Raw genomic sequence first — 20,032 nt, 5'->3', positions numbered from 1 at the left:
TGAGGTGTCCCTGCCCATGGCATTGGGGTCAGAACTATATGATCTTAAGGTCCTTTCCAACCCTAACTATTCTATGGTTCTATGATTGTAAAATAGGGTAGTTGGGTCAGTATGAATCCTCAGCTCAGGAAAATATGGACTGTTGTGTGCTCACCACCACAAGAGTAGCCAGCATAAGAGATGGCTGGGACAGTAACTAGGGCTAGAATGCACGAGTTTCTGTTCCTTACTTGATGCCAATCACTTTGACTTGTCCTGTGGATTATGAATATTCATGTGTGTACAGTCCTTGTTTCAAGGAGAACAAGGTCCATGGTACTTGAGCTGCTATTGCAGAATCAGATGGCTAATGGTATTAAAGTAACAGTCATGATGAAAGGGACTATGACAATCGTAAATTAGTGGACATCTGTGACCTTTCTGCATAGATGAAAAGCATCTCTGTGCCCTTTACAGTTGAATTCTGTAGTTGCTTCAAGATCCTAACAAGTGCTTTTTGCTCTGACTTTATGCAATGCCTAGCATAACACTATTGATGCTGCCTGTTTCTGGATCAGTTACTACAAATAGCACTGTAATAAATCCCTTTAAATATATCGGGTCTCAATTATCTCCTGACCTTCAGCTGCATCCTATCAGCATCAGAATACAGATCTCCACAGTATGGATTTTTCACTGCATCAATATCCAGGATTTGCAAAGAGCAAAAAGGAGGTGCAGATGTAATAAGAGAAACGAAAGGCAAAGACGGGGTTATAGTATTATATGTTGGCTTTAAAGTATTCTTAATGAGCTTTGATGTTAATGTGACAGTGAGGAGGGAAACAGTAAACCAGTCTTAAACAAGCAAACAATCAAAAAACAACTACTATTGTAATAGAAAAAAAAAATAATTTTAGACACTGAGGTTTTTGGATGCCATCACTTGAATTTCCTGTGATCCTCTTCGTTACTTAAGCAAATTACAAATAGGAACAGAGGCAAGATTGTATGAGCTAGACTGTGATTACTGTATTGTCAGAAAAGTTTGATTTTCTTGAGAAGAATACTAGCCACAGAGGAATATTTTCCAGAACTGTATATGAACCTAACAAGGCTAGGAAAAGAAATCCATGGGGCTTTTTTTCTTACTGCGTTCGTGCATGGAAACTGTGAGGCATCTTCCAGTGAATGAAACACAGAAAAAAAGAAATAACTCCAGAATTATGAAGAGTCACTCTGGTTTTTATTAGTCTGTGACTTGAGACAATGGCTGATATTAGTGTTTATTTTTTTTTAAGTCAGTTATTTTACAAAACTTTAGTGGGCCATAACTAATCATATGGGAACTCTGTAACTAAACTCAAGAATTATTTCTCTGCCTGTTACTCTACTATGCTGGCTTCCTCTTAGGATTTGTGTAAGCACTTTTGTGCTCATTATAGTCTTAGTCATGTGCTGCCAGTATTTCGATAGGTACCCACAAAAATGTTCCTTTGTACTATATACCAAGTGCTGCATCCTTCCAGTGCACAGAAAAGGAGGGAAAATGGGAAGAGAGGAAATGTGGAATTTTAACTTCCTTTTCTTAAAAAAAAAAAAAAAAAAATCAGATTTGTGGTATAGTCCATTCGGTATATGGAAGTATAGGGAAACAGTGTAGCTTTGCGAGGGGGGGAGGGGGGATATTTCCTCAATATTCCATCCCTCGTGGTGTTCAAGGCCAGGTTGGACAGAGCCTTGGGTGATATGGTTTAGTGTGAGGTGTCCCTGCCCATGGCAGGGGGGTTGGAACTAGGTGATCTTAAGTTCCTTTCCAACCCTAACTTTTCTATGATTCTATGATTTGCAAGAGTACAGTCCTAAAAGTGTAACACTTGGTGACATAAAACCAGTAGAATACAGGCAAATACAGCCATATAACTAAGATATTTTAGTAGGTACAGTGAAAACTGTTATTACTGCACATAATGAAGGGCCGGAGCTTCCTTAGCTTATACACATCTTATTCATGAGTCCCTTATGCCTTAATGAGAGAGAGAGCTAACAGCACTATTCTGATCTAATTGGTATCCGTGAGGACAAAAATAATTGGGCTTGAGGGGAAAAAAGTTATTCAGAGCCAGTACCTTATTTAGAGGTTTGTAGGTGAGCCCATGTTCAAGATTTCTCATTTAGGTTAACTAGCCTGAGATGCTATTTTCCTATATCCAGTTATATCCACTGTGAAATAACCAGTAGGCTAGAGAGACCTTACCTGAAATTATAGTTACAAGCAAGCTGTTCACTTTGGGAATGATCCAATTATATAATGAAAAATTAAATAATATTTCAATTAATAAAAAGTAGTCAAAATTCTCATTGCTGTCCATTTTGGAGATGCATCTGACATTACCTGGGAAGGACTCTTGGATTATTTAAATGTTGTCTTTTCTTGAGGTAAATTTGCTGATTTAGTGGTACGCAGACAGAGAGACTCCTTTATCAATGTCTTTGTCTCCTAAAAATATTTCCCAGCTTTTATTTTTATTGGCTGTATGTACATTGTCAAGATTGAAATAAAAGAATTACAGCAGTCAGGATTTCTACAAAAAAATCCTGTCTCTTGTAAGTGAATAAAAGCATCTCTTACATAGTTATTCTTGCAGCTCATCAAAATTTATGACCTACAGTTGTCAATCCAGGCTAACTCCAGTCTCCTAAGGCTCCATCCTACATCTGCATGTGTCATAAGGGTATCACAAGCCCCTCACATGAGTGCAGTAACGGTCAGGTGAAGTGTACGTTCTTCGTGTGCAGCGAGATGCATAGATCCCATGTGCAGATGATGCCCACAGTTTGGTTAGGTAATGGATATGTGTCTGTTTACATGACAGAATATTCACTGTATACTTTCTACAAATGTGTCCTGTGAAGAACCTGTGAACTTGCTGCAGCCAAAAGACAAGTACTTCTTAACAGAAGTGTGTATGTATATATATAAGCCAGACAACTGTAAAGGCAGCAATGGCTAATGGATAAGGCCTAGAGTGTGGAAAAAAACCTGGAGATATACTTTGAGTGACCTTGGAAAAAACACCTTCTAGCTCCACTTTGCTTCTTACACTTTTTCTAACTTTCCATTAATGGAGATCACCACACATTAGATCTTCAATGTCAAGCAAGCCATTGATGTAGTACAAATAAATCATAAACATCCAAATAATAATAATAACCTCCTTCCCCTTTCATCTTTTACCTTCCCCTTCTCTCCAGATGTACTTCAGAGTAGGTTAAAATAAACTGTGAAGAGGACTTGAAATTTGTTGATTGACTGTTAATATCTTGTAGTGGTTTTGATTACTGTGTCTTCCACATCCTGTATTTTGTTGTATTTTTCTTCTCTGGTGAAGTAACGTGACATGAATTTCCATGAGAATGCAATAGTCTCACATAAACTTCATCAACATTGTTCCACCAAGTTTCTGTACCAGCAGTGCTTACCTTTATGCAACTCAATCTCCAAAGTAAAATCCTACTTGTAGAAATTTTTTCAAAAGGACAAAAGCCATGTGAGGTTAAAGGCACTATTTAAAACAGGAGACTGGTTTTAAGTGTGTGCTGCTACTAAATTTCTTGGCTTAATTCATTATAAAAGTTATTAAAAAAAAAAACAACAACTTAGAGAAAGGGTCTTTTGTCTAGGGTCAAGAAAGCATCCTTCACCTTTGGCTTCTGTCTGTTAGCAGGCAGGACTATCATGTTTATTTTTGTCTGGATATATTCTTCTCTCCTGCCTTCCAAGTTATGTGTGGGCAGATTTTTTGGCTGCAACAGCCCATGTCCAGGTTGCTTTCAACCTCATCAGGGCAGGGCCAGATACTGAAATGTATCCCTGAGCAAAGAGCCAAATGAAGGACTGGGCTCAGCTGCTGTGGCACTAATGGGAGAGCACTGGAAGTGGCTCATGATTGGGTGATGGAGGGCAGCTCAGATGTGAGGTGTGTTTGGAGTCCATGCTGAATGCTGCCAGCCAGGCTGAGAAGAGGACACCCCTGGGGAGAGGGGCAAGATGTTTTGAAGGGATGAGCAAGCCTGGGAAGGCAGGCTGGCAGCATGGGTTGCAAAGAGGTCTGTGCAACCAAGGCACTGATGTGAACTCTCCTAACCAGCACCTGCAATGGGAAATGGACACAAGACAGATCCCACATGAGTGTACACCACTCACTCTCATTCTCCTCATCTCAGCTGCACCATGATTTTTGCTTTATGAAGCAAAATACACCTTTTACAGGCAAATAAAAAATGAGGAAAGGGCAAGGTCCATTTATTTAGTGATGCTACAGTAGCTTGATATCCTGATGTGCAGGGTATATGGACCGCCACTGAATTCATCTTGCTGCCTAGAGGCCTCCAGTTAAAGAGACTTGTTTGTATGTACAAAAGTGGGGCTTCTGACTTAAAACCATTAACAATGCTAGCAGGCATATAGAGCCAGTTCAGATTTATATTTCTATGGATAATCCCCTGGCTCTAACGACTAAGGTCTGTAATATACTCAGCAAAATGTCCCAACTCCTTCTTGCTTTGTGACATCTTGCTGGGACTTCAGGGCTTTGGGATATTTATTTGTTTTTTAGATGTGATAATCCTATTTAACTCTTCTGCAAATGGGACCCCAGGGAGAGCTATTCAGTTACACACAATTAGTTTTATAAGAATCATTATTAAATATCCATTAGCTTTTTTTTTTTCCAACTACTTTATTAATAGCAATAGAGGCTTTTGTATGAAGAATAGGCAGTGGCATTATATGAAATGGTTTCAGACTAATAATAACATTCCCTACCTGTGAGTAGAATTAAGAAATGAGCTTTCTCATGTGAGATTTCACTTAAAATCTGTCAGTCCTTTCCCCCCATCATCTTTTCCTCTCTTTGTGTTTTTCCCTCAGATGCATGAAATTGGACTATGCTGGATCCTGAGAGAGAATGAGGATCATGGGGCAGAGCCAGCCCTGAGGAGTCTGACTAGGGTCCTGCTGAAGGTTTAGGATATGCTACCCCGTCAGCGAACTCATTGCCAAAGGCAGCTGGTCAGAGGATCACAGGTCAGCTCAAACAGCTGCTCTTGCACTTGAGGCCAGGGAACAGGAGACAGGCCAAGCTGTTGCTGAATGACTTGAGCTATCACCTTGGCTGGGGCAGAAAGGAGGTAGGGTGCTAGAAAGGAGCTTACAGGGACGTGTGAGGGCTGCACGAGTCTTATGTTTACAAGAGTCAGGGTGAGAGTGCATGCCTGCCCACTCCAGCCCTGCCATCTCCAGGGGAGAGTGTGAAAAACAGAATCCCTTCTGGGTTTTAGTATCCAGCTCTGCGTTATGTGAAGCTGGTGGCTGTACAGAACCCACTACATCCACAAGGCATTTTTTTCCCATAAATTTGACTAATTGCCTTTTGCACCAATTTATGCCTTTGTCTTTGACAATATCCTGTAACAACACATTCCCCAGTGCCTCCTCCTGTGAAAAGGAACTTTCACTTATTTTTAAACTACTGCCTGATAACTTAATTGTTATGAGACATACCGAGCAGTCATTGCTTATTCACTTCCTCCCTGTCACTCCTGATTCCCTTTGTTCTCAGGGTATTGTGTTTGACAATGCTGTATTTTAGATCTTGTTCTGAATTTACCACAAATGTTATGTTTAAAGCTCTGAAGTTGTGGAATGGAGCTGCATGCACTTTTCTTTCTCTGCTCTCCTGGGACTGTTGTGCTGCCCCCTATTCTGGCAGGCCAGTTCATTTACGTTTTAAAGCCTGGGATTTAGAATGGATATGTAAATTGACCTTCCAGTCTGTATAGTAATGATACGCGGATAGACTCCACAACTTGTTAAAGTTGTAGGTATGCTTTTACTCAGTGCTGAGGTGCATGGGGGATCGCTCCTCCAAAAGCATGCACACCTTTCCTTTGCCACTCAGTTTGTTTATATTACATATAATGATTATATAAACATGAGATTGCTTCATGCCTAATACATATTCAAAATCTATTCCCGTCTAGTATTATAATTAGTTTTCTGGTATTTGTCCCATTGATGTGCCTGCTCAGTGCCTCCTGGTGGTGGTCGTTAGGGGGTCGTGAGGATGAAGGCCTGTAGTTCCTCTTCATCACTGCAAGTAACCTTTTGCTTTCATGCAGACTCAATAGGGTTTCGGCTCCTATCCAAACCTTGGCTAGTTTTATGTATCTTAAAGCAGAAACTTGTCAAGTTTGCAAATTTTGTTACTCTGGTTATCTTTTGTTCCTTTTCTTTCTATGGATACTATTTAAACGTGAATGTCTTAAACGTTCATCACACAAATTATGGATCTTATCTACTACAATTCTGCCTAGCAGCTGTAACTCCTACAGTCTTGCTTCACAATTCTAGCAACTTTGACCCCTACAGTTCTGCTTCACCAAGCACAATGACTGCTTAAGCAAGCAGGCACAATGTTAACCCTTTATTTCCAGGTATCAGTAACTCCTGCTGTTTAGTTTTAAATTAAAATCCTAATCATAAATTTAGTATTTAAGGTGTAGGCTGTAGGCTCTATTCCTGGCCAATTTTTACTGAAAGGATCAAAAGTAACAATTTGAGTTGAGAAAACTGAAATGAATGCTCAGTTAAAACTGATCAGCAGTATTACTTCTTTCTACTGAAGGTTCAGGTGCTTGTGCTAGTTTTGACTGACCTTTTCAAACAAAGGCTTACCTGTTCAAACTTACTTTCATGACTCTTCAAGAAAAAAGGAGAAAATTACTGATCATATTCTTGTGAGGAAGCCTGGCTTCCCCATCAAGCTCCACAGACAGCTGTCTTCTCAACAGTGAGTTCATTCTGTTACTAGAAACAATATAAGCAAATTACTTTTCCTTATGAACATGCTAAAAGAAGTGTATATTCATCTTTTTAATAGACAGAATTTTTAAATGAAAAAAATGCACATAAAGACATTGTTCATTTCCCTGTACCATGATCTTTCCCAACATGGCCATCTTCTTCTATTCTTTGTCTTACAAAAGCAAAATAAAATCCATAAAAGATTCCAGTGGACAATATCATTTTCCTTTTTTTTTTATTTAGTTTAAAAATATATACTGTAAGTTAAAAAAAAGATAATATATACACATTGGAAACAAATATAAGAGGGCACTTTCTGTAGTAAGAATAATCACAGGTTATTTGAATAGCTATATCCGATACTGTCTGTAGAGATTTATTGGCAGCATTACTATCAAGCACAATGGTTATCACCTACACTGCACTAACATTTTCTTTAAATATTGACAATTGTTCTAGGTCGTTTCCAGAGAATTTAATAGACTTGTTGGTGTCTCACTCTAATGTGCAAAATACCATTTGCTACATTCTTTTCCTGGGGGTGGGGGTTGAAATCCAACCCCCTTAGTCTCAATTTTATTGTCTTTTCACAGATAATTTTCATAGCTGTGACACAAACAGAACAAAACAGCAAATCTTTATGTTCCTATCTGGTTCAGTTTTCCATAGCTAAGCAAGCTATTAGCTGATGAAAAACCAGGATCACTGGGTTTAGCTGGGAACATGGTATTGCCATCTATAGTTCTAAGCAATAGCCTTTATTATTTAGTAAGTCATTGTCAACTGGGTAACTTACTTAGAAGTACTTTAGGGATAAGTCTTTAGAGTCAACACAACAAAATAATGCTGCTCCTTTGGAACTGCTTAGTGTTTGCTTTTCGTACAGTTTAGGTTTACAATAAGAATACGTGATAATCAGTCATTTAAAAAAAAATAAATCTTAAGAGACACTTGCCCATTTCTCTGGCCTCAGTAGGAAAAATGATGGCTGATGCCTCCTCCTCTTTTCATCCCTGGATGATTCCATGAAGAGCACCCCTCAACCTGCAGCTTGCTCTTGGCATCCAACCTGCTGCCTGGAGACTGGCTTGGCTGTTTAAAAAAAAAAACACCTTCATTTTCTTTCCCTAAGCTTTTGCTTTCCAGAAAAAATCAAGTGAAACCTAAGGAACTGAATCCTTCCCCAAACCCAGCTGGAGGACTGGAATTTATGGAGGGGAATAATTTGCCTTTTCTCTCCTGTCTTGACTATTATTAATTCAGGAATACGTCACCACACTGTGCCATTAAACGGCATGGAGCTGAGAAGCCTCTGCACTGTAACAGGAACAGCTTCCAACTGCATTGATGAAACAGCATTTCTAGCATGAATGACAGCTAGATTTTCCTGGTCACTGCCCACTGTGGAAAGCCCCTGCCCCATTTAGGTGCAATCACACCCAGGAAGCCGCTTTTCCAGTTTTCCTGGGAAGGTGGAATTGTAAAACAATGAAAAATCAAGCAACCTTTTCATTTGCTTGTTCACTCAAGAAGCATACCTATTCAGGGATTAGCAGGATGGTGAAAGGGTTTTTTTTTCTGCCTACACATACAAAGGGAAATGGATCTGGCTGACAGAGCTCTTTTCCCCAGGCTACATAAAGAAATTGGAAAACCTGGAAACGGGGTCATTTAAGGCAAGGCCCAGGGGCAGGTATTTTAGCTTGTCATCTCCGGAGGACCTGTTAATCTCATCCTTCTTTGAAGAAACCCAAGAAGGTATGTGTGCAGGCTCATGAGAAAGCTGTTCTCTTGACAGGGTGGGAGGAAAGGAGAAAAGGTCAAGAACAGTGTGTTTACACAGGCCATGTGCTCCTAGCTGTGTGCTGATGCTGAGTGCAGCTGCTTCCACTCTCAGCTGGCATTTGTGGTTTTGAATACTAGAACACTAAATAAAATATGAGGGCTTAATACCTTTTTTTAATATATATATATACAGTGTGGGCTGCTAAAGTAAACAGAATATTGCACGAGTGCACATTTCATTCATATGAGCAGAAACTTAAAGCAAAAATGGAGAGTGCAATTAGCAACCAAAGCCCACAGTCAAAGACCCTGGAGTACAGCACAACTACAGACAGACATAAATGCCCTTTTAAAGAAATATTCTTGGAGGACCAGTTGCATAATTCTGCAAGCTGAGATGAATACTGACTCACTAAGTCAATATTTTTCTATATCTACTGAACCAAATTCAACTCTTTCAAGACAGAAACAGCTTTGCTGTTCTTTTACAGTGAAAGTTCCTGGACATGAGAGTAACAGGTAACAACTTCTGCTCCTTGAGCACTTATGTTGCTGAGTTCCTGCTCACTGATCACCTTCTCAATGATGCATTCTCTTTCAGCCTTGAAGGCTTTGAGCAGCTTGTCCCTGCTGCTCTGATTTGCTAGAATCACACAACTAGGAATGGGTGCTTCTGGTAGCTTTTTTTCCACTTTTAGCTAGTAGTAACAACAGGAAAATACAGACTGTACTAATTAATTACTTCCTTTTTTAATAGGGCCTGTAATATACATTTACTAAAGGTAATAAATTAAGATGTGGGAAAAAAAAAAAGGATGGAAGTTAAGTCCTGTCTTCAGAAGCAGAAGTAAGCTGAGTTGCTTAGCTGTCACAGCCAGGTTTACAAAAGAAAATAGGGAACAAGCAAAGGCTGAACAGGGAGCATAGTCTAATGGGATGCATGAAGACCAGCTGGTGAAGCTGAAAGTCTTGCTCAGTGATATCTGGTATTTCAGTTGTTAGGGAGCAGTTTTAAAAAGGGATATGGTGTGAGACCTGTTGTGCCACTGCAAAATCCTGTTCAGGTTTCACAATATCTGCTATAAATAGGGTCTAAGGTGAAGGGAGGAACAGTCTGGGGAACCTACAAAAAACACCCTGGGAGTATGCAGTAATACATGGTAAGTATAATTTTAAAGAATTTGTTTTAATTTAATTCCTATTTTTAATACTTAGAATTTTAACGTTTGAGTTTATCATTTTACCTTTAAAGAAGCCTTTTTTAAAAGGAACTAGTATGCAGCTTTGCCTCACCCAGCAGCACAAGAGAAAGACAACATATACTTTCTCCCCTTTTGGAGGCTTCACTACCTGCAAGAAGGAAGAAAGAGCTGGTCTCTGCATTTAAGTGCGGATAACAAGAGAAAGTTATTTTATATTTTATCTACAGATCTTTTTAAACCTGCATGGGGCAAGACATAAAATAGGTGATAGCAGCTGAAACAACAGGGGGCTTTGATAATCTGACTCCTTTTTTTCCTACCTTTCCTTGATCAGCAAAAACACTCTGTTGCAAATCAGGAACAAGTCCACGGGGTAACTTGTACACAAACTAATAGTCATTCCCTGATGCTAAAGGGTCTTCTGATGAGTGACCCTCTGTTACTGGAGCCAAGTGCTTTCCTCAGCCTCCTTCCTGAGTTATGCATGCTTTGGGAAAGCTTAGTGAAAGCAGTAAAGAAAGCAGGTTTGAGGAAAGGGGAAGGGAAGAGAAATTTTGAAGGTTACTGTTTTGTTTTAGAATCACAAAACCTCCCATCTTAGTAGAGATCAACTGAGATAACAGTGGAAGCACATGTTCTGGACTAAAATGCTACTGTTCTGTGGTACTCCTGAAAGAATTTGTCTTGTCAACTGTAAGTGATGTCAGAATGCTAATTTTCATTTCAGCTGGTTGTCATGAGTATTTGCTGATGTTTCTCAACCAGTGTTGATCAAAGGTGCTCAAAATAGCTTTAACCTCTTAGACCTACCACTTTAAAAATATATTTAACATGTTTAAAAAAAAATAAAGTTGGTTAGCCTGAAGCTATTATTCAGCCTGTACTTTCTGTGTTTATAATAAGCTATATTCAATCATTGAAAGTTTTTATTTATAGCATCTAAGCAGTGTTCTTTTTTGAATATATGAGTAATGATAATTAATTGCTGCATAAATAAATTAATCTAAAAAAATTGTTAACTATTTTTGAGAAAATAATAGCCATCACCCATATTATTCATACAGTAAGGTAGAAGAAAATGGTAAACAGAAACACGTATGAACTGTCTACAGCCCTTATACATACAAAACCGCTCTTCCCTATTTACCTATTTAGTAACAAGAGTAGGATTAAGGAAATGATGAGAGGAATGGGCAGTGTACACCAAGAAGGCTTCCTGAATTTCTACTCAGCCAAATTGAGACAGATTTGCTGGAATTAAAATAAATAATAAATAAAAAGACACAAACCCTCTTGAGTTACATCAACAAACCAAACAAATCAAGTCACCTTCAACCACCAAATTGCCTCTCTTCCAGACTTCAAAAAAAGCTGTTTTGGGGCGACTGAGCAAATATTTCCAGGGGCAAACAACTGTTGAATCCCTGTTTTGTGAGAGATGATGTTAATTCTCTCCCAGTTGAGTGAAAAACAATCCTAAAGTTTTTTTCCAGGCAAACCTGCACCTATTGACATAGAGTTGAGGGGTTTGGGCACTAAATAAAATAATGTATTAAATGTTTAGATTTTAAGACTTCACTGAAAACAATGTAAACCTAGGCCCCACAGGCCGAACTCATCCATGCATAGTTTTGTGTTTGAAAGTGATCTCCACATAGAAGTCAGTGCAATCAGAAAGAGCTCCTTGTAGAAACTAACCTGTAGAATACATGTCATTTTTGTTGACCTCACTAGTTTAATCCCCTCCTCTTTTCTTATTTAATCAGTATCAAGATTTGGTGAACTATGCCCAAGAACTGTGGGGCTTGACCCAACATCAGCTCAGGTAAAGCAGACTGCATTCTGTTGTGCTCTGCAAGCATCACTGAAATACAGGTATCAGCAGTACAGTTTCCCAAAAGAATTTCCCAAAACATATCTTGGTAGTCTATTCTTCCTCCATTTTGGAGAAAGCACTTGCCCTTAACACCTCCATGCAGTTCACAAGAATCAACGTTCCAGTTAACTCTCGCCAATGTTTTGTTACTGGGTTTTTCATTTTATCCAAGGCTGATTGCAGGTCTTGTAAGACATCTCTGTAACTGTCTCCATAATTGGCAGCCCACATGTAAAGGAAGTCATATGCAGGTTTCCACATCATCTGAAAATAAAAGGGAAAAAAATGAAAAGGTTTAGTTGCAGAAATTGAATTATTAAGAAAAGAAAAAAAAAAAAAGCTATTTTTTTCCAATGGTAGAAAAATCATAGACAAAAAAGAAAATAGATGTTTGATCCCTAGCCACACTGAAATGCTTTATCATAAAAGGCATGGTAATATATAAACTCCAGTAACCTTATGTACTTCATTTATATGAAATTCTCAAATCCTTAGAGGGGTAAAGAAAGAGAAATTCTTCATTCAGATGATTATCACCAATCCAAAATATATCCCTTTCTGAAAGTATAACTCAAAGAACAGCGTTATAAAGAAAACCCCTAGGTTATTTTTGCAATGCATACCCAACAGCAGTTTCCCTTTTGGAGTTTGGCTGTGCTTTTGGTGGTTAATGCCTCCTTTTGTCTCATTAATCAGCATCATACTGTCCCTCTGCTTAACCTGGAACTTATAAACTTGCTTCTTGCCTTTACAAAAAGGTTTTCTAATAACAGCAGCTGGAAGTTGGGCCAAAGCGCAAGTAGACCTTTATCTGTCTACTAACATAAAAGACAATGAAAAAATGTTTTAGAAATACATTGTCATAGAGCTAAGGAGAACCTTCATACTTTATTGGATGTTGGCAGTAACACAGTGACAAAGGATGAGGAAAAGGATGAGGTACTTATCTTTGCCTCAGTCGTTAGCAGTAAGACCAGTTGTTCTTGGGATACCCAGCTCCCTGAGATGGAAGACAGGGATGGGGAGCTGAATGAAGCCCCCATAATCTAAGAGGAAATGATTAGCGACCTGCAACAGCAATTGGACACACACAGGTCTATGCGGCCAGATAGTATCTACCTAAGGGTACTGAAGCAGCTGGCACAAGAACGCACTGAGACACTTCCCATCATTTGTCAGCAGCCCTGGCTAACTGAGAGGTCCCAGTTGACTGAAGGTTAGCAAATGTGACACCCATCTACAAGAATAGTCAAAACGAGGATCCAGAAAACTAAAGGCCTGTCAGTCTGACTTCAGTGTCAGAGAATGCCATCATGTGGCACATAGAAGCAGGAGAGTCAAAAGCTTTTATAATTAATCTTTTAAAATCAGGACATGCAGTTTAGAAAGAGTCCTGCAAGTAACAAAGGAAATTAAAAGGTAGGCTACCAGTACTCCTTATTGCAAGCTACAGTGTATTTTATGCTAAACAAATATGGAGGAGATCCTTAGCAAGTGTACTTTGTCATTGATCTAATGGCATTAATTAAGTTATGACAGCATGATTCAAATACCAAACAGGACTTCCATCTCTCAAAGTGCTGGTGTTCATGGTCTGCTCAGTTTACAAACAAAAAGATTGTTTTCCCAGATGCTGCTTTTCCAAATTTAACTTGGGCTATCCACTTTCTAGTTTCCCACTCATCACTGGCAATAAAGGTTTTGCAAACAGCAATCAAGTTAGGAATTGTAGGGATGATATATACAAAAAGCCACAAAAACTGTCCTAAGAGGCTCTGGCATTTGCTTTTTTAACACAAACACACTTATTATGCATTGTAATAAAAGCATATAGACTTACATATATATACAAATATATATATTTGTATATATACACACAGAAGTGACCAGGTAGTCCTTTTTTTTAACATATTATTCTTTTTTAATGGAAAATCAGTTTTCATGATTCTGAAGGATAATTCAGGAGGGAATTGGTTATTTCCTCAATACTATCCTATTAGCTTACAAATAATAAAAACCATAAAGCTCTACTTCCTTCATATAAGCTTTACTTACCTCAACCTTTGTGGAATCGAGTAGCAGGAAGATTTCTTTGCTCATAGTTCTGAGATTTTCTCCACATTTGGGCTAAGAACTTGCAACATACCCTGAGATTAATTCTGCAGTAGTTTCTGTAAACATCTCCCTCAGCTTCTGCTGCCTTTCTGTCTTATCCCCAAATGGAAAAACCCATAGAACTCATATCCCCATTAGCATGTCTTACAGTCTGATTCGTCTGGCTTCTTCCTTCAATTTAAGCCGTATAAAAGTGCTTTCAGTGAAATTTCTCATTTAGGTCTACAGGAGGAAAGGGTATTATCATTTACCCAAAATGAATGGTGTCTAGCTCTTGTTTTAAGCAAATCTAGATTAAGTCGTAACCATAAGGTTACAAAAGGAGGAATTCTTCCCTTTTATTAAACAGTCTATTTTGAAAAATAAGTTTCTTATGTACTACTGTAAATACTATATATTACAGCATATTCTAATGAACTAAACCAGCTCACCCTGGATGCATTTATGCTGAGACTAGAAAGTTTCTGTGGTCTTATGTTTAGTTTGATAACCAAGGCAGCCAACAAGAGAAGCTGGGATTTCCTCATATTCTGCTGCTTGCTATGCTTTTTCTCTGTCTCCTGCTTGCATTCCTTATATTCCTGCTAGGCCAAGACATTTGAAGAACTGGAGTACATTGTTCTGTCTTCACTAGAATGTGAAAGGCAGTGACTGCAAAAACATGCTGTTGCTTTGCCTTATGCTAAAGGTCAGTATGACACTGCAGTTGGAAAATTGGCCAAAACATGTGTAAAATAAAAATGCAGGTTTCTTCTACTCTGTCACAATTGATTTTTTTTCTTTTATTAAAAATGTAATTATAAAAAAAGGGGGAACAAAAATTTTATAAACTGGTCATTAGTGAAGCATGATTATCTCAGCAATAATCTACACATTCGAAACACTGAGCTATAAACAATACGACCAAGATTTTGAAGGTCCTTCTCCACATCCACATATTCACATGCATTGGGTGAACTGAATTGCATTGACCTTCCTGAATTATATCAAAGAAGATTTTCAGGCAAAATATTAAATCACTACAGCATCCTAGGCATGTCTCATCTCAGGTGTGTCCATGAGTTTTCCCTCTGCTCCCACTGCCTCTGATGAGTAGGTAGAATCATAGAATAATAGAATAGTTAGAGTTGGGAAGAACCTTAAGATCATCTAGTTCCACCCCCCTTGCATGGGCAGGGACACCTCACACTAAACCATGTCATCCAAGGCTCTGTCCAACCTGGCCTTTAACATCGGCAGCGATGGAGCATTCGCGACTTCCCTGGGCAACCTATTCCAGTGCCTCACTGGCCTCACAGTAAAGCACTTCCTCCTTATATCCAATCTAAACTTCTCCTGTTTCAGTTTTAACCCATTACCCCTTGTCCTATCACTACAGTCCCTAATGAAGAGTCCCTCCCCAACATCCCTATAGGCCCCCTTCAGATACCAGAAGGCTGCTATGAAGTCTCCACGCAGCCTTCTCTTCTCCAGGCTGAACAGCCCCAACTTTCTCAGCCTATCTTCATATGGGAGGTGCTCCAGTCCCCTGATCATCCTCGTGGCCCTCTTCTGGACTTGCTCCAACAGTTCCATGTCCTTTTTATGCTGAGGACAGCAGAACTGCACACAATACTCCAAGTGAGGTCTCACGAGAGCAGAGTAGAGGGGCAGGATCACCTCCTTCAACCTGCTGGTCACGCTTCTTTTGATGCAGCCCAGAATACGGTTGGCTTTCTGGGCTGCAAGCACACACTGCTGGCTCATGTTAAGTTTCTCATCCAGCAGCACCCCAAGTCCTTTTCCACAGGGCTGCTCTGAATATCTTCTCTGCCCAACCTGTAGCTGTGCCTGGGATTGCTGCAACCCAGGTGTAGGACCTTGCACTTGGCATGGTTAAACTTCATGAGGTTGGCATCAGCCCACCTCACAAGCCTGTCAAGGTCCCTCTGGATGGCATTCCTTCCCTCCAGCGTATCAACCGAACCACACAGCTTGGTGTCATCGGCAAACTTGCTGAGGGCGCACTCAATCCCACTGTCCATGTCACTGACAAACATGTTGAACAAGACCAGTCCCAACACTGATCCCTGAGGAACACTACTCATTACTGGTCTCCAACTGGTCTCCAACGGTTTGTGTGCAGCCATCCAGCCAGTTCCTTATCCACCGAGTGGTCCACCTATCAAATTGACATCTCTGCAATTTAGAGACAAGTAAGAATGATACCTACATCCTCTATAAAGTGATTTGGAATTTACTGATGAAAAGCATTTAAAAAACTAGGTACCCATTGTATGCACCTTAAGTTGCCTCTATGATCACCTAGCGGAAGATTTCTCCCACTATAAAAAAAATTAAATGCAGAAACATTTCTCAACCAATCAGTCCTCTTGATAGTAAACAGTCCTTGATGGGTAATTAATTAGTGCTTTCAGATAATCCATAATAATTAATGAAAAAAACTTATTATACCCCAATCTTTGCTGGGTTTCCTGTTTTCACACCAACAACTACTATTAATGGTAAAGTTTTTCCATTAGAAAATTCCAGGCTAGCAAAAGATTATTTTAGCTGGCGTTCTTTTGCACCTGTTAAGTAAAAGTGATGATCAGCAATCATTTGAGACTAGCGAGAGTACACCCTAAGCCTTGAGAAATGACATAATAAAGCAAAATTCTGATCTTTCATTGCTTTTTGAACGTTCTCTTAAAAAATGGAATATACTGTATTACTGGGGGGTTTATGATAAATTCAACTATTCTGTATTCTGGCAGCAGACACTGTTATTGAAAGGCTGAGAATTTTGTAGGTGTTTTACCATTAAAATAATACAAAATGCTCTTAAAAATAAATTAATAGGGTGCATGAGCCAAAAGATGGGCTTCACAGAAACAGACACCCATTTAAAACAAAGTAAATATATATATTTGAATATATTTATATATATGTATATATATATATACAGTCATATATATATATAAAATAAAAAGGTATGGCAGTGGAAAAAGAATTTTAAGATCGTTTTAGTTGCACTGCCTGATAGCAAAGGAGAAAACGTTTCCAAATACCATGGAGACCAGTAGAGTCACACATCATTCAGGTCTATAATTCCTTCTGTAGAAAGCTGGAGTTATGTCTGACAAGCACAGAAAGCTTAGTAAGTACAACAAAATTCTAGTAAGTTAGACAAGGCAGTGCATAACAGTAAAAAAATAAAAAAATAATAGAACAAACCAACATAATGGAAATGAGAAGCATTCACATTATGTTGGATTTGAGTGCAAAAACATGGTGATTTTTTTTTCAGTGTAACAGCAAACTAGTAATTGGTAGACCTGAAGTTTTCTGAGGGGAAAAAAAAAAACAAAAAAAACCCGAAAACCAACATAAGGAGGAAGGTGCATCCAGGCACAAGCAATATACCCAGAATAAGTAAAATAAATAAACAGACAAAATAGCTGAAAGATCAGAGGAAGAGGCACAAAATTATCTTAAGTATTGTGAAAATGTGAATGAGAAATAGTGATTTCTTTGGAATGGAGAGGTGAGAGAGAAGGAATTCAGGCTGGATCATGTGTATTACCTTCAATGATCAGGAGAAAGATGGTACAGGCAGAGGGAGAGTTGAGCCTGAATGTAAGCACTAGAGGCAGGTCGGCCTGAGCGTCATTCAGCAACTCTTATATAAGAGGATATTAGGAAAATGCCCAGTCTGGGACCTAGAAGTCATTAGCACATAACTCCATGGGAAACAGTGGATCTATTGGGTGTTTTGGTGCTAGAGAAATGCAGGAAAAAACTTGGTTCCCTAGGGAACCTGCATCATGAGCACAGGCTGGGCCTCAGCTCAGAGGCATGGACAAGGGCTCACCCTGTCTTGTGACATATCTGACATTGCATGGATGGCATGGGTACCTCTGGGCACCGGGCACCTCAAAAGGCACTAGAGGTCTATGAGGACAACCTCACTGTTTTATTTAGAACTCATACTTTTGTATAAACAGGGTACTTTACAAAGAAGAATAAATAGCATGACCTGCCTGACAAACTATGAAATTAAAACATGGATTTGCCCTGTTTATATAACAGGACAGAAGTGGAATTACTGTCAGAGATTCCAACTTTTTGTCATACTAGTCAAGCTAAATGATGACAAATATGACACAGGGACAGAAAAGTGTTAATGATGGAGATAAGTTTCCTTTCATTGGAAAGAGCAATAACTGTACTAAGGGGGATTTGAAGCAGCTACTGAAAGGACTGGATGGACTTCCTTATTCAGTCTGAAATGACAACAATGGAGTGAGTAAGATTACCAAGTGAAAAGGACAGTAAGAAGGGACTGAATGTGGCCCTTGGTGTGGGAGTAAAAAGCTGAAGCTCAAGAGAGAGATGAGGATCTCCACAGCCAATTTATTTGGCATAGTAACACTGAACAACTGGCTGCAAAGGAATATCTAGACAATTGCAAGCAAAAGTTGGAGAGAATTCCTAATATTGAAGGACTTAAATAAGGAGGTCAAAAAAATTAAATGAGGAGGCCAAATTGCAAAATTAAATTTAAAATTGAATTAAATGAAGAGGCCAAACTGCAAAAAGAAAGAAGTGCACAAAGCAAAGAAAGATCTCTGGCTGTTTGTGCAGAGGAGAAAGTGTGCACACACCATTACATCTGAGCCTTACCTCCAGAGCTCCTGCCCCATTTTTCCCTTGGTGGGGTACTTCATAAGCGTCAATTTGATGCTTTGTGAGTCGGGCTAATTTCTCCGCAAGCTCACGCCAGTATTTGCCAAGCTTGACAGCTGAAGTCAAAATGATTGTGTCCTGGGTAAGACGTGCCACTAATCCCTGGCAATCTATTTTCAAAAGTGCCTGCAACGATAATTTTCTTTAATTTTTCTTCACCAGTAATTGCAAAAAGAACATCATAATTTAACAGCACTGTTCTGCATTTCTAAGCAGACAGGAGGGCTTTTTGTCTGTGTTCTTACAAATATGTAACTTTTTTTCCTACAAAAGTTGTTGCCAACAGTTTCAGAGGAAAACTGCCCACAAGGTAAAGAAAAAATTAAGTTGGCATTCAGCTGCTTCTTCATTCCAGTGTCAAATGGATCCTGCCAAGCTTGGAGGAAAAATATGCTTCTCCAACAAAAGTATCTGGACATCAAATGTAGCTTTTAAAAGCATGGTATAAACTTAAAAATTAAGTTAGAACCCTATTACACTAAGGTGTGGTCCTTTGCCTGCTGCTTTTACGGAAAATGATTGATTACATTGGCCAGCACCTTTTGATTTACATCTTCCATAGAACTGATAATTTGCAGACCATTAAGCAGAAGTGAAAGCATCAAACTCTTCCCTCCTCCATGTCAAATGAGAAATTAATAACAAACAAAACCATTCTAGGAATGAAACCCTGAAATGGAGGTATGTTGCTTCTCCTTTCTTTATTAGTTTGGATAAGGGATAAGGAGAAAAATAGGTGGTGGGTTTTTTTTTTTTTCTTCTCTTCAAATTAACAGCAAAATATTTCACTGAAAATGTTGACTTTTTCAGTGAAAGATCAAGAACAAAGTCCAGAAGTTTTCCTTGTTTTTTAGATACCAATTTTTAGTAAAACATCAAGCATTTCTGAAGAAATCAGACATTTGTGTGATTTAATTGTAAAACATTTTTCCATAAAAGTCCTGATTGCAAGCAGTGGAACTTTGGTATTCAGAGTAGGCAAGAAGCAGACTATAGTGTACAGTGCCAAATGCCCCTATACTTTGGCAAAATGGACACAAAGTTGTTCAATTGGCCTTTGCCCTAATAATCAAAAACACTATAAATTGTAATAATAAGACATTACTTGAAAGAAATGACCAGTAAATTCTACCCAAAAGTGACATGGATGGTATCTAGTTTTAAGTCTAGCTTTATAAAGATAGCGACCTGCATTGGCACTTCAAAATCATACATATTTCAACAAAACAGTACATATTATTAATCTGTTTATTCTCCACTTTTGCCTATTCTATAATGAACTCTGTTTCATTGGATTCAATTAAAAGTCTGGATCATTTTCACCTTTAACTCCAACCTACCCTTTTCACACAGAGGTATGGCGGATTAAACTGCACTTCATACTTGCTCAGTTTTATTCCACACAGTCTAATGCAGTCTTAAGAGTTCTAAGTGGCCACTGCTACCAAAATATTCTGATTCCTGCTCAAAGTGATTTCA

The 20,032-nt window shown here is 38.8% G+C and overlaps 1 protein-coding gene across 1 annotated transcript in view; it reads right to left on the bottom strand.

The window, feature by feature from the left end:
* Positions 1-11,660: 11,660 nt before the first annotated feature.
* MACC1 (MET transcriptional regulator MACC1) overlaps positions 11,661-20,032 on the bottom strand; it is a 36,941-nt gene continuing 28,569 nt past the window's right edge. Inside the window, exons 4-5 of the mRNA XM_061356419.1 lie at positions 18,491-18,679; positions 11,661-11,974 (exon numbers count right to left, since the gene is read on the bottom strand). Of these exons, the coding sequence (XP_061212403.1) occupies positions 11,762-11,974; positions 18,491-18,679 (402 nt within the window). The 3' untranslated portion in view covers positions 11,661-11,761. The remainder of the gene's footprint in view (positions 11,975-18,490; positions 18,680-20,032) is intronic.

The sequence above is a fragment of the Neopsephotus bourkii genome, unplaced genomic scaffold (assembly GCF_033783945.1).
Source record: "Neopsephotus bourkii isolate Nb327-2 ecotype Australia unplaced genomic scaffold, CSIRO-AGI_Nbou_v1 NB_855, whole genome shotgun sequence".
Lineage (NCBI taxonomy): Eukaryota > Metazoa > Chordata > Aves > Psittaciformes > Psittacidae > Neopsephotus > Neopsephotus bourkii.
This window is presented reverse-complemented; position numbering and strand designations above follow the sequence as displayed.